The 14,222-nt window shown below is 35.8% G+C and overlaps 3 protein-coding genes across 3 annotated transcripts; 1 reads left to right on the forward strand and 2 right to left on the reverse strand.

The window, feature by feature from the left end:
• The first annotated feature begins 1,106 nt into the window (after positions 1-1,106).
• LOC109155913 (titin homolog) lies at positions 1,107-4,485 on the forward strand. The gene is made up of 4 exons (XM_019303613.1): positions 1,107-1,410; positions 1,986-3,794; positions 3,935-4,004; positions 4,208-4,485. The coding sequence occupies exons 2-4, from the start codon at positions 2,017-2,019 to the stop codon at positions 4,346-4,348; spliced, it is 1,989 nt and encodes a 662-aa protein (XP_019159158.1). The 5' UTR covers positions 1,107-1,410; positions 1,986-2,016; the 3' UTR covers positions 4,349-4,485.
• A 534-nt stretch (positions 4,486-5,019) lies between these two features.
• On the reverse strand, positions 5,020-8,966 carry LOC109155915 (glucose-1-phosphate adenylyltransferase small subunit 2, chloroplastic). Its single transcript, XM_019303616.1, has 9 exons — positions 8,610-8,966; positions 7,383-7,679; positions 6,829-7,098; positions 6,549-6,728; positions 6,266-6,369; positions 6,078-6,189; positions 5,710-5,808; positions 5,429-5,548; positions 5,020-5,285 (listed from the first exon to the last, which is right to left on the reverse strand). Exons 1-9 carry the CDS (start codon positions 8,874-8,876, stop codon positions 5,169-5,171), a joined length of 1,566 nt encoding a protein of 521 aa, XP_019159161.1. The 5' UTR covers positions 8,877-8,966; the 3' UTR covers positions 5,020-5,168.
• A 1,458-nt stretch (positions 8,967-10,424) lies between these two features.
• Positions 10,425-13,045, reverse strand: LOC109156194 (ras-related protein RABB1c-like). Its single transcript, XM_019304076.1, has 6 exons — positions 12,728-13,045; positions 12,115-12,254; positions 11,802-11,884; positions 11,374-11,578; positions 11,186-11,254; positions 10,425-10,696 (listed from the first exon to the last, which is right to left on the reverse strand). Exons 1-6 carry the CDS (start codon positions 12,771-12,773, stop codon positions 10,604-10,606), a joined length of 636 nt encoding a protein of 211 aa, XP_019159621.1. The 5' UTR covers positions 12,774-13,045; the 3' UTR covers positions 10,425-10,603.
• Positions 13,046-14,222: the final 1,177 nt, after the last annotated feature.

The following is a 14,222-nucleotide window of genomic DNA, read 5'->3' on the forward strand; positions in this document are numbered from 1 at the left end:
ATATCACATCAATTTAAAACATTAACTTACAACTATAAAAAGAAAATAATAATAAAAGTACTACACGATAGCAAATTTGCTATCCTATGTGGCAAACTAAGCAATAAAATAATAATTTTTATTTTGGCCACCTCACCTAGCAAGTGAACCACTTGCTAGGTTGAGGTCAACCTAAATGCAATTACTTTCTATGTTTTTTTTTCATTGATTTTTCCTTACAATTTGTATTTTTAATAATAACAGTTTGCGAATAAGATTGTTTATGTATTAGCTAAGGAAGTCCTATCTAAGTCAGATTGTGCGGCTTGTTTTTCTATTCTATTTTTTTCTATTGTTTATGTACTATAGCTTGATATGAACTAATGAATAATTGTCTTTTCTTAAAAAATAAATTTGAATACTATAATAATAATATATTTTGAAAGTAAATTAAAATTATAAGGCTGAGATTATCTCAGCCAATATTGGCTTTGCAAGCTGATGTGGTTAAGCCACATCAGCATTTTTCATTTTTTTTATAATTAAGGCAGTTTGCAAATTTGCTTCTGCAGCAAATTTGCAAACTGCTGACAAAAGCTGGCGCGGCAACAGCCGTGCCAGCTTTTGTATTATTTAATTTTTTTTTATTGTTTTTCTTTTTCTTTTTAATATTTTAATATTATTAATAATGTTATTTTAATATGTTGGGCCCACTTTTGAGAGTTGATTAGATTTGTAGGGATGTAATGTGAATAGAAGATGATTTGCAAATAAGATGATGTGGAAGTGGGACCTATTTTTGAGAGTGGGAGATGTTTGCAGGGATAAGGACAGCCTAAGAATGTAAAAAAGTTAATAATGAATTGTAATTTTTTTTTTTTTTATGAATTGCAAATTTGTTGATGCCATATAGTTTCACTTGCTTTTAGCGATATAGTTAAATGTTTGATTCGAGTTAGACTCCTAATACACATAAATGTAGGTTAAATCAGAAAACTAAATGGAAGGAATTAATAGGTCCAGGTAACATAGGTCAAACTACTAAACACTGGAAAAAACTCCCCAAAAGTAAAATAAAATAAAATTAAAAAGCTCCCCAAAAATAAAATAAAATTGGGGAGAACCTGAACTTCCGGTAGTTTTTGCAAAATCCCAAGCGGAAGAGACCTCCCAAACTCCAAATTCTCTGGTCTCGCAGGGAAAAATCAGCCATAAGTGTTAAATAGTGTATGTATGGAGTTTCCGAATCTTTCTACTCAAGCTTTTCACAGTTTATTTAACTCGAATTCATAGCTGAATCTCATACGGAAACCCTACTTCTTCACCATTTTTCCATTTCCAGCCGAGTTGTTCGGAACTCGATTCGAGCTCTTCGCCGCCGTTGCCGCCGGCCTCAGACTCGTATCGCGACTCTCTCATGTAGCGTTTCAGGTAACTGTCACACGACGCACACCGTCGCACTATTGACTTCTCATTTACTTTTGTGTTTTTTTCGATTGAAGTTTCGGAATTTAGTTTCAAATTCCCTGCATTGAATAGAGTAAGTTTATAAGAAGAGTTACTCAGGAATTAACAGTGCTTTAGTTGTTGATAAATTTTCGTATTCAGTGCTTATGTGCTTTGTAGATTTAGAAATGAAGACATTGCTTCCTTCTTTGGCTTTTGTTAGTATTATTATTCCATTATCGGAATTCTACACGCCATGGTAGGTAGCATTTTGGCTGGATTGGATGTTTGTTTAGTGTAGTCAACAGAAGAAACCTAGTAGATCGTAATGTAATTGGAATCTGTTATTTCAAAGTATGCAGTGTTTGAGGATACATGTTTATTATTTTAGTGAAGAGAGTGACTGAGAAGGAATTTCATATAAGCGTAAGTTTGAATGATTACAGTAAATTATGTCATGATAATTGTAAAGCTAGATGTTTGGAGCAAGTAATTTCATTTGCAATGTGACTCCAGTCAGTTAATCTAATATATATGTATATATATATTTTAATCTGTAGATGTGAGTTCTGTGTTCAAGTGGTGAGAGAGATGTGCACGGAGATTAGTAATCGGGAAAATAACAAGGAAATGGGTTGGCCAGAGAAAGGAGGATTTTGCATAAAGTGTGATAGAGGTGGCAAGGTGTTGGTTTGTAGTGATAGTAACTGCCCTATAGTTGTTCATGAGGAGTGCATGGGGTGCCCAGTTAAATTTGATGACAGGGGAAACTTTTATTGCCCATACTGTTTATATAGGCAAGCTAATGCAGAATCACTTAAAGCAAGGGAAGATGCTATGCTTAAAAAGCAAGCTCTGTCCCGCTTTCTGGATAATGAAGTGACTATTGGTGACAAACTAGTGCAACCATCTATGGGGAAATCACCATCAAAAAGGGCTGACAAATCATCACCTGAAGAACGTGCTGGTTTCTTGCAAAGTAAATGCAATAAAGTCAGCGAAGGGATGCAAACAGAACGTGAACCAGAGGTTGATAACCAACAAATAGATAGAGGTGTTGAAGATCGTCAGGAAGATGGCCCCTCGAGTGAGATACCTGAAAGAGAAAAGAAAATTAGGAAAAAGGCTAAACGATTGCTAGCAGAAAATGAACCTGAGGCTGATGACCAACAACTAGATAGAGGTGTTGAAGATCATAAAAAAGATGACCACCTGAGTGAGATACGTGAAAGAGAAAAGAAAATTAGGAAAAAGGCTAAACGAGTGCTAGCAGAAAATGAACCTGAGGCTGATGACCAACAGCTAGATAGAGACTTTGAAGATCATCAAGAAGATGGTCACTTGAGTGAGATACCCGAAAGAGAAAAGAAAATTAGGAAAAAAGCTAAACAAAGGCGAGCAGAAAATGAAACAGAGGTTGATGACCTTCAACTAAAGAGAGGTGTTGAAGATCATAAAAAAGATGACCACCTGACTGAGACACCTGATAGAGGAAAGAAAATTAGGAAAAAAGCAAATCAAATGCTTGCAGAAAATGAACCAGAGATTGATGACCAACGACTGGATAGAGATGTTGAAGATTGCCAAGGAGATGGCCACCTGAGAGAAATACCTGAAAGAGAAGAGAACATCAAGAAGAAAGCTGCACAAATGCAAGCTGGCAGGAAGGAAAATGAAAATGGTGGTGGTGCAAAAGCTGACCAGATGCAGGGAAAAGCACATGAATCTGCAGCATCCTTCATGAATGAAGAACCTGAACCCCAGTTGCATTTGAAAGCCAAGAGAAGGGTTGAAACTGGTGCTTCAATATCTAGAGAATTTGAGGCACTTTTGAGACGAAGCAACTACAATATGGTAAATAAACCTGATAGAAAAAAGAAAATTAGGGGAAAAGCAAAACAAATGCTTGCAGAAAATGAACCAGAGGTTGATGACCAACTACTAGATAGAGATGTTGAAGATTGCCACCCGAGAGAAATACCTGAAGGAGAAAAGAAGATGAAGAAAGCTGTACAAATGAAAGCTGGGGGGAAGGAAAATGAAGCTGGTGGTGGTGCAGAAGCTGAGCAGATGCAGGGAAAAACACGTGAATCTGCAGTGCCCTTCGCGAATAAAGAACCTGAATCCCAGTTGCATATGAAAGCCAAGAGAAGGGATGAGACTGGTGCTTCAACATCTAGAGAATTTGAGGCTGTTTTGGGACGACGCAACCGCAATAAAGAATCAAATGAAATTGAGGGTCAACCTTTAAATTCTGATTCTAAAAGGTCAAGCCGGACAGCTTTCTCACCAAAGAAATTTTCAGGGCTAACTGGGGAGACTAGTTCCCCTGACAAGCCGAAACAAGCTGAAGAGTATTCACCATTGCAGTGAGTGTTCAGCTACTAGAGAACATAACTTACTTTTATGTGCATATAATTATTCTTACATATATTAAATATTGTTATACTCCTTTTCTATGTTCTCTTTACTGCATTGCTTCTGACGTGAACTTATTTCCTTGCTGCAGGAGAAATCAATTTCCAAATGGAAGACGTCAAAAATTAATGTGGAGCACTGAAGAGGAAGAAATGCTTCAGGCAAATATTCCAAATTTCCACTGCAACTTTTTCTCTATCTTATTTTTCATAATAAGAACTGGTACCCCACCCCCTGCCTGCTTCCAAAAGGAAATTCTAAACCATGGAAAAGAGATCAGAAAAGTTTTTACAATAAACTTTATGTTAATATGGAAGAACTTGGTATATCAGCTTCTAATGTGGTTATGTATTGTGGGCTACAGGAAGGTGTTCATAAATTCTCAATTTCGGCTAACAAAAATATTCCTTGGAGGAAGATCTTAGACTTTGGTCGTCATGTGTTTCATCCAACCCGTATGCCAGCTGATCTCAAGGACAAATGGAGAACCTTGTGCTTCAGATAAAATTCAGGAAGTCATTTTGAAACTATGCTACTCTTAAAATGAAAAACATTTTGGTTTGTCTCCTATATTTCACTTTCCTAAATTTGTTTCCTTGGGTTACTTATGATCCTTTTTTTTAGTCAACTTTTGTTTATTAGACACGGTACATTACACCCCAAACATATATGTATGCGTGCATGTGTATGCCAATGACCTTGTGGTCTAGTTGTATGAAGTGGCTCTTCCAAATGGAAGGTCATGGGTTTGAACCCCAGGGGTGGGGGGTAGTATTGATTCTTTGTGCCTCAATAGGTTGAGAAAGTAACTATGAATAGATACTACTACATTCTAACAGAGTTAGTAGTACTCCAAAAAAATAAAATAATTGTATTTGTATGTATCTAAATTTATACATATAGATACACACACAAACATATAGGCAACTGGAAACGAAGGTATAGATTTATTGTACTAAATGCTGCTCTGTTTGTGGCTTAGGACTCTTTGTCTGAGTGGGCTATATCTTCCACGTTATTCGTATATGTGAAGGAGGAAATCTTTTGTAATGCCGGCTGGTAGCAAAACAAAAGAGGCATCAAATAGCTTTGAGGGAAGTTGGTTCAAGAGTTTATACCTGTATTTGCCTATCATCTCAATCCTAGCCCCAAATCCCCCAATTAAATGCCTTAGGCTGGGAAAAAAGCGTCATAGAGATGACGATGATGCTTTATTATTTAAAAATTTAGAACTAAAATGAAGGTTTAACAGGATGCACCATTAGTCTCTCTAACGGCTACACTACATGTACATATGATTTTCAAATACTTCTTTTTAAGTACTTCTAGATGATGATTCCACTGGGAATCAATGCATCCTTGATGATTGTGACGATCCCACTTTTAATGAAATATCCTTCAGTTTCCCTAGCTGCTTCTTGAATATTTTCACTGTTAATGATCTGAAACAATCAAGAGTCAAGTTAGATGCTTCTTTATGTTACACGTGCACAGGAAGATTGAGCATAAACTTGTTCACTAGATTAATGGCCAAGTTTTTAAAAGCAAAAAGAGGGGAAGAGCAGAAAACTATTTGATATCGAACCTTCACATCATTCCCAATACGAGCATTCTTGTCAATGATTGCTCTTTTGATGTGTGAATTCCTGCCAATTCCAATTGGAACACTTCCCTTTGCAGCCAGAAGCCTCCTGTCAGCATCCGTCTGAAGCAAGAAACCAAAGGATGTGAAAATGGCTATAAATTGCTAAAGGAAGAAAGAAGCATAGCAACAAAGAGTATGATATCCATTAGATTATGAACTAATAAAATATCACATCTTGCCCAAAAGCCAAATTTAGCCCAACTATCTACATGGATGATTACCTCATAGTAATCTGCTCCCATCAATAATGTATCTTCTATTATTGCTCCCTCCGATATGCATGATCTAAGTCCAACCACAGAATGGTGAATTTTACAGTTCTGCACCAACAACACACTTGTGAAGACAGACCATATAGGTTCCATAGTACTGTGTAGAGTAAGGTTAGTCATGATGTACTGAAACAGAATCCAATAAAAACAAGTGAACTCTCAGATCAAAATAGTTTTAAGCCTCTTGGAAAAAGTAGAAGCATCACACTAATTATGATGGTTCTTTCTTTTCCTGGTGGGCAAACTAGATCAGTATAAGGTTGCACCAAACAAATTATAATATGTAAGGATTTACAACCAAAGTTCAATTCACTTACCTTGATTACACAACCTTCACCAATAACGCTGTCTGTGACATCAGCATCAAGCATTTTAGAAGGAGGTAAATATCGAGGTTGAGTGTAAATGGGAGCTGATCGGTCATAGAAGCTTCAAGAAGGCATTGAAGACTGTCAGTGCTTTAAATTAAAGCAGCACAGTCAAGAAATCAGTCTACAATACTTACCTGAAATCTGGTAAAGGCTTCTTTGTGATTCCCAAATTGGCATTATAGAAGGCTTCAATTGTACCAATATCTTCCCAGTAGCCATCAAACAAATAAGCTTGCACCTGTACAGATAAACAGTGAGACTTCACATAGAGTTACTGATTGATGCGCTGACATTCATGGGCAAATTTCATTTGCCTATTGCACTAAAACTTGTATAAAGGTATGTTGCAGTGTATTTTGAGAAGTCTCATATTAGAATACGGATGGCAAAAAGAATTTTAGGAGGGAAGGCACATACTCTCAATCCAAGGGATGTTGCACCAGGAATAACTTCACTTCCAAAATCATTTGCTCCAGGGAACTTTTGTCGAAGTAGGTTAACCATCACATTTTTACTTACAACATATATTCCCATACTTGCAATATAAGGCCTCTCTTTAGCTCTCTTATCATCAAGACCTAAAATAGTGGTATCAACCTGAAAGGAGAGAAACAGAAATTTCTTTATCTATTTAACATATTAGAACTCAAAATCCATTACCTAAATGTATGAATGCGCCTTTATTAATTTTTTTTACCTTCATAGCTTTCAACTGTTCTCCTTTTGGTTTCTCTGCAAATTCAATAATCCTTCCTTCTTCATCAATCTTCATGAGACCAAAGGCAGTGGCACGTTTCTCATCCATTGGCAGTGCAGCAACTGTAATATCTGCATCTGTTTCTCTGTGGGCTTGAATGAACCTCTCATAATCCATTCGGTATAGGTGATCTCCGGCGAGAACCAGGAATTCAAGAACATTGTGCTCCTCAAAAAGCCATAGATATTGTCTCACTGCATCAGCAGTACCCTGCCAGATAATAGAATAGCATGTCACTTTATGGCATTATGGACTCAGTAGTAACACTTCCATAGATTATTTATCATAACACATTTAACTCCAGTAATATTCCTGAGTCGTGAAAATTTTACATTTAGGTTTCAACAATTGGTGGTCATTAATATAATCCTCAAACTATACAATTAAAACAAGAAAAGAACTACTATACAAATTATGTATGAATAATAATAATGCAGCTGAATCATTCCTATTGACAGCAATTACATTGGTATGATGATGATTGAAGTGCATACCTGGAACCAATTGGGGTTCTCAGGACTTTGCTGGGCAGCAAGAACTTCCACGAAGCCTTCATTTTTGTAACCACCCATGTTACTTGCATATGCCCGTGAGAGGTGACGATTAAGTGATGCAGAGTTAAATTGTGTAAGAACATAGATCTTGGATATGTTACTGTTCAAGCAATTGCTCACAGGGATATCAATTAGACGATAATTTGCTCCAAGTGGAACAGCTGGCTTTGCACGCTTCTTTGTGAGAGGATAGAGTCTGGTCCCAGCACCACCTCCGAGGATAATTCCCAAGACACTCTGTGATACATTAAATGGACAAAAGCCATTAAAATTCTTATTCATGTGAAGTTAATGCCTCTTTAGTGCTTAAAGTCAGGAGGGAAAGATGAGTGTTTGCTTCTTTTTATTCAAAACAGTATAATCAAATGCTTGCAGTTTGTTCCCATGTAAAAATAGCTTAAACATTGCTTTGCCAAAGAAAAGAATAATCAAATGTCTTTTTGTCTAGAACAAACAAATCAGTCAGCTTTATTGGTGAACATACAAATCATTCAACTTTACTATTTTCTTATTTCTATTGGAATCAGAATTGGTTATACCATCTTTAACATTATATTAAACACAAAAATCAAGTGTTGAGAGAAATATAATTTAGAGACTCATAAGACATAAACCATAACATACACAGAGCACATAGTTGAACCAAAAAAATGCAGAAAAGAAGCAATTGAAATATCACGAGATACTAATTGCACCTGACAAAAATGCTCTGCTAAAAAAAAAAAAAAAAACTAGCTGCTTGCAAATGAGGTATCTCTATAAATTTGTTTAAATATAGAAATACGCACAATAAAATACCTCTATGAGTTATTTCTGAATATAATAGTAATAAATGCAGGAAGATGGAGAGGATGTTGGATCTGGAAACGAGCTGTAAAAAAACTTCAAACTAAAGCAATGAACAACACACATCACATAGAGATTCATATAATATTCAGACTTTCTAATGAGAATCAGTATTTTAATTTCATAATGATTTGAAAAGAATATCTATCAAGGTAAAAATTCATTAAACACACATCAAATTTTTGTTTGCGATTATGATAATAGGCATTAATATCGACATCGATGTACTGCGTGTATACATTAATACATACATGCAAAAGACATATTTATATAAATAACTTTGGCAGTAAACACGCTTATATGAAACGATTGAGTGCTTACTCGGCTAGCATCAGGATCTAGACAAGTCTGCGAATTCTGCGAATCGGAAACAGCCTTCGGAGAAACGATGAACGGAGCAGTCCGAACCTCCGCGGATTTACCGCCGGAACGAAGCCGTCGAGGAGGCAATGGCGTCAGCTTATCGCCAGAGAGATGAGACGACGCGAACGACAACCTCCGGAACGACGCCTTGCTAACATCACCGTCGATTCTCTCGCCAACGCCGGTATACGGAGACGACAGACCTCCGATCGTCGCTGCTGCCATTTTAACGCCGCGCTACCACTCTGAGCTCTCTGCGGACTTTGGAGTGTGTGGAAGCGAGTGATTCTGTTGAAATTTGGACAGAAACTAGGCGTCCTTTTATAGTAAGTGTTCAAATAGGTGACACCTATTACCTAATTGCCCAAAAATTTGTCGACATTTATGGTTTGCCCTTCCAAACCAGCGGCTAGCATATGCGTGACCAAGGGTATATTTGAAAGTTTAGAGCAACAAATCAGGGTGGGGAATACTTGTTTTATTTTATATGAAAAATACACATGATATGATCACATGTGACTTGTGATTACTGAAAATATCTATTGGGCTCCTTTGCACCGTTAGTTATATATCTTTATATTATATATACTATATTGTTTTATTGGCCAAATTATGGGGTGTTTAGTGAGTTTGACTAGTTGACAACATTAACTGATTATAGAAAAATGTTTGGTAAATTAGTTGTTAGCTGATAGCTGATTATATGTAAAAATGACTTCTCAAAAGCTTAACGAAAAAAATACTTTCAATAATTTTTTGAAGTGCAACGCTAAATTGTTACAAAAAATTAATTAATCAAATATTTTTTTAACAAATCAAACCGCTAATAATGATTAAATAAGTCAAAATTGACTGATAAGTTAACTATGTTACCAAACAAAGCCTATATGATTGGGGAGAAGTATTTTATGAAGTAAAAGTAATAATAATAATAATTTAGCTGATTATGAGCAATTAAGCATGGTGGTTCTGTCACAAAATGCCAACTTGCAAGTGACTTTTTGGAGGGTTTGTTTATGATATGATATCATCATCATTCATCACAAGCAAAGTTGGTGTATCCTGTTTCCAGCCATGCAAACCTTACAAATTAGTCAAGATGTAAATTTGGTAACCGAGATATCTTGTTAGCCTTTTTGGTTTGAGCCAATAAGTATGAGTTATGAACAACCTAAACTAATTTTCTCGTAATTTTTTGTCAATTAAGATTACAAGATCAGATTTACCTGGTACACACTCGGATAATACATGTAGATTTCCCTCGTTACTCAAAAAAAACTCTTAAAGTGAAAGTCTTGGTCTTTAGTATTGTGCTGTAGACAAGCAGGATAGGGAAAGAGACAAATACTAGTAGACGATCCATATTGTTTTGCCCATCTATCATTCATAGACGGCCATACTGTTTACTGTTTAGAATTAACGGCTGAAATTTTCACCACCCATTCTCCCTCCAATCATAATATCATATGTCCCTAATTTGCAGGTCCTCCTCAGAGGATGTTGGTTCATTAAGTGGATGACGAAAACGGCACAAAATGGGCACCCCACGTGAACAGCAGACCATAAACCAAATGCCCGGGCAGTGAATGCACTGCATCATGCCATTAATCGATAAGCCCAAGCACCAGATTCAATGCTCCTAAGTTCTCTAACTATCATGTGCTCGTCATTATTCATACAACTGTGAAAAACTTGTAGACCGTTCAACAAAACTCGTGATTTATTTTATTTATTGAGAATGGTAGTAATTCTCGAAATAAGCAGGATTCTGGATTTAAGTGTAAGGCATGTGCTAATTTGAAGCAATCTATTCACATCCATAATGCTGGCTGTTGTATTACATTATACACCACTTATACATGTAAGCTTTTGAACAATTGAAAAACAAAGAACAATTAGTCACGAATTAACAACGAAACAAGCATTTACTAAAAAGAAATTACGTCCCATTTTCAGCTGCAGCAACCCCCTCCTGGAGCAGGAGCTCCATCTCTTCCGAGTGATGGACCCGGGATGCCACCATAACCAACCTTTATCCCATAAGACTGCATAATAAAGAAACCAAAGTCGCAGCATTAGAGCCAGAGTTTTGTTTACTTGAAATGATGACATTAAAAATGACCTAAAATGGAACATTCGTTCAAGTAAGAGCTTAATTATGATACTAGAACATACATATAGGTTAAATATGAGATTTCTATTGGTTACCAATCCCTGACACATGTTAATGAAAAACATGACGAGAAAACTAAGAAAGGAAAAAAGGGAAACTTTCAAAACCCCACCACACACCAATCCCTGACACTTCTACTTTCTTCCCCTCCCTCAATAGATTTGGCAAGACCCAAACACAATGCAGCCACCAAAGTATCAGTACAAGTTAGTCACTTGCATATTGAATCAAAGCCGAAGTACTTCATTACTTAATAAATAAAATTTTTAAAAAGATATAATACATATGTGATCACTAATAAACTATGCATATATAAATAAATATTAAGTTTGAGATATGCACATATTAAAGATAAGATTACCTCATTGGATATGTCAAAAGCTCCCTCCTGTATTTTCTTATATATTGTTGAGGCGGTTCTGATAAATGCCTACCAAAAAAAAAAAAAGAAAAACAAAAAGCATAAGCATCCAACTTTCAATCTTTTAAGAAACGTAAGAAAATTCCTGACACAAGTCAAGAGGCATCAGTGGTTAAGCGAAGATTCACCTCCTCCACATTCTGTGCTGTTTTAGCAGAGGCCTCCATAAATATTAAACCGTTTTCCTTGGCAAACTGCTCGCCTTCCTCTGTGCTAACAGCTCTTCTGTGAGCAAGATCACACTTGTTCCCTATCAACATTACTGTCATGTTTGCATTTGCATGCTGCCTTGCATCTTCCAACCAACTAGCAAGGTGGTTAAAAGTTTCCCGCCTAAAGATATTTAAGAAAGATGAGAAACAAAATCAATACTCATCACTAGTACAGTAACAATTTCCCAAAAAATAATTATTAAGATGAATATACCAAAGGTTAATTACTGATTAGAGGTCAGACCTTTCTTAAAAGTTTACTATATAAAATAAAATGTCACTAAAAAGCTAAACAGATTCAAGAATAACAGGAAAAGCTCAGATAATCCAGACAGTATCTATACCTTGTGATATCATAAACTAGTAATGCACCAGCAGCACCTCTGTAGTAAGACCTTGTAATAGATCTAAATGATTCTTGACCAGCCTGAAGCAACAGGTGATGGGTACAATCAGAATCAACTCATTTGCAACGGAATATTCAAAATTGGTAAAAGTATTTAGATAAGAACAATGGTAGAATTCAAAACATTTGCTGAAAGAATGTACTCAGTATTAGATTCCTTGTGACCAACATATGGCATTAGCCCTGAACCATAAGGAAGAAGCTGTCACAACTTACAAATGTCACATTTACTAGAAAAGGAAGAAACTAACCGTGTCCCAAATCTGTAGTTTAATTGGCTTGTTGTCAATTGTAATCATTCTAGCACCAAATTCGACACCAATGGTCAAATCATGCACAGGTTGAAAACGTTTGTCAGTAAATTGCAAAAGAAGGCATGATTTCCCAACTCCTGTGCAACAAAATATTCATTTCGTGAATTATATTTCTTTGAACATTTGCATACATTTCTGGCATAGAGGTCAATGCATATACAAAAATAGCATCACTCCGAATATACCTATGAACAGTTTTAAGATATGGCTCATTGAGAACATGTAAATTTTTACGTATGTATTATTGAGTTAAGGAAAATACCAATGTCAAGTTTTAGCTTCTATTACAGCATACTAATCGGATCCATACCCGTTTTAACAGAACTTTTAGCCAGCTATGAAATAATTTCTCCGGTTAACGTAGCACAAGGCCAGAGATCTATAAACACTAAATGAATCCAACTAACAAAATTATAAGCAAAATTCACTCATAGTAAATTCAACATTCGATCCATGCAGAAAACCGTCAATTCAGAAGTAAATTTGTAAATTCCTGAGTCAAAGCAGACAGCGTAAAACGAAAAATAGCATATAAACGGAGGAAAGTTACCGGTGTCGCCGATGATGATGTACTTGAAGAGGTAGGCGTACGACATCGTTTAGCTCCGGCTTAGCGACGAAGGAGATCTGAATTGCGATGAATCAATGAAAATTTGTATCTGCGCTTGAATTCAAAATAATAATGATGAAAACAATAATGATTGTGAAGACGTGTGAGAGAGATCAGGCCAGAGAGATTCTCTCTCTATCTTTTTTTTTTTTTGAACAGGAAGAAAACGGAAAGGAAGCGAAAGAGAAGAGAAGAATGCAAATTTGCAGAGCTTCCAGCGAGGCTTTCGAATATACGACAACGAAATTACTGGCGTGTTCTGTTGGATACACGTTGAACTCCGCATAAAAAATTAACCAAAAAAAAAAAAAGTAAACCCCGAAAAATACTTTATTTAATGGGCTAAACCCAATTTCTTTCATTTGGTAGTCCAAGCCCAAATTCAGATCCAGAGTCTTTCAGAATCAATCCACAATGCTTTACCGAGGATTAGAGTCCATGTAGTAAGATGGACTCATGAGTCATGATATATGTTATTTTAATTGCGCGATTAGAATAATACTCAATGTTTATTTTTAAATAAGTATTTTAAAAAGTATATCAATGCAATATTATATTTGAGAGTAAATAAAGATTAGGGTATAAGATATTAAATATATACTAATATAGTTTGAGGATATTCTAGTAGAAGGTTGAGTTTGAGGGGGTACCAGCAATTCGGCATATTGCATCAGCAATTTGTTTATACAAAACATGATAGGAGATGTACAAACATACCTGCAGAATTCCTAGTGCCTGATGAGACTAAGTCTTAACACAGAATTCTCCGTTGATATTGTGTTGCATAATAATTTAGGTCTGTACTTCTAATTAGTGGGCAATGACTTAATATATAGAATAATGGTACATGTAGTTATAATTCTATAAGGATTTGTGGGTTAGAGTTCTTTTAAGACTTTAATATTAGATTTTAATATTAGAATTAGACTAATTGTGAGTTATAATTTTATAAAGATTTGTGGGTTATAGTTCTATTAAGGGTTAATTCCAGCAATGGTCCTCTGACTATATTGATTTTTCAAAATTTGTCCTCAACTTTTAATTTGGACACTTTACGTCCCTTGACTTTCAATTTCTTTCCAATTGAGGTCCTTTCGTCAGATTACGGTAAATTGGACTTTAAATGAAAGGGTAAAGTAGTCACTTCATCTGCCTAATGTATAATTCTTCGTATTTCTCCTTTGTATGCGCGACTTTGGACATCAGATTCACTTAATTACTTAAGCCCTAAATCGACTTGAAGAACAAAATTTCATTAGGGATTAAGCAATTAAGTGAATCTGATGTCCGAAGTCGCGTATACAAGGAAGAAATACGAAGAATTATACATTAGGCAGATGAAATGACTACTTTACCCTTTTATTTAAAGTCCACTTTACCGTAATGTGACGAAAGGACCTCAATTGGAAAGAAATTGAAAGTCAAGGGACGTAAA

Source organism: Ipomoea nil, unplaced genomic scaffold (assembly GCF_001879475.1).
Source record: "Ipomoea nil cultivar Tokyo-kokei standard unplaced genomic scaffold, Asagao_1.1 scaffold2704, whole genome shotgun sequence".
In the NCBI taxonomy this organism is placed as follows: domain Eukaryota; kingdom Viridiplantae; phylum Streptophyta; class Magnoliopsida; order Solanales; family Convolvulaceae; genus Ipomoea; species Ipomoea nil.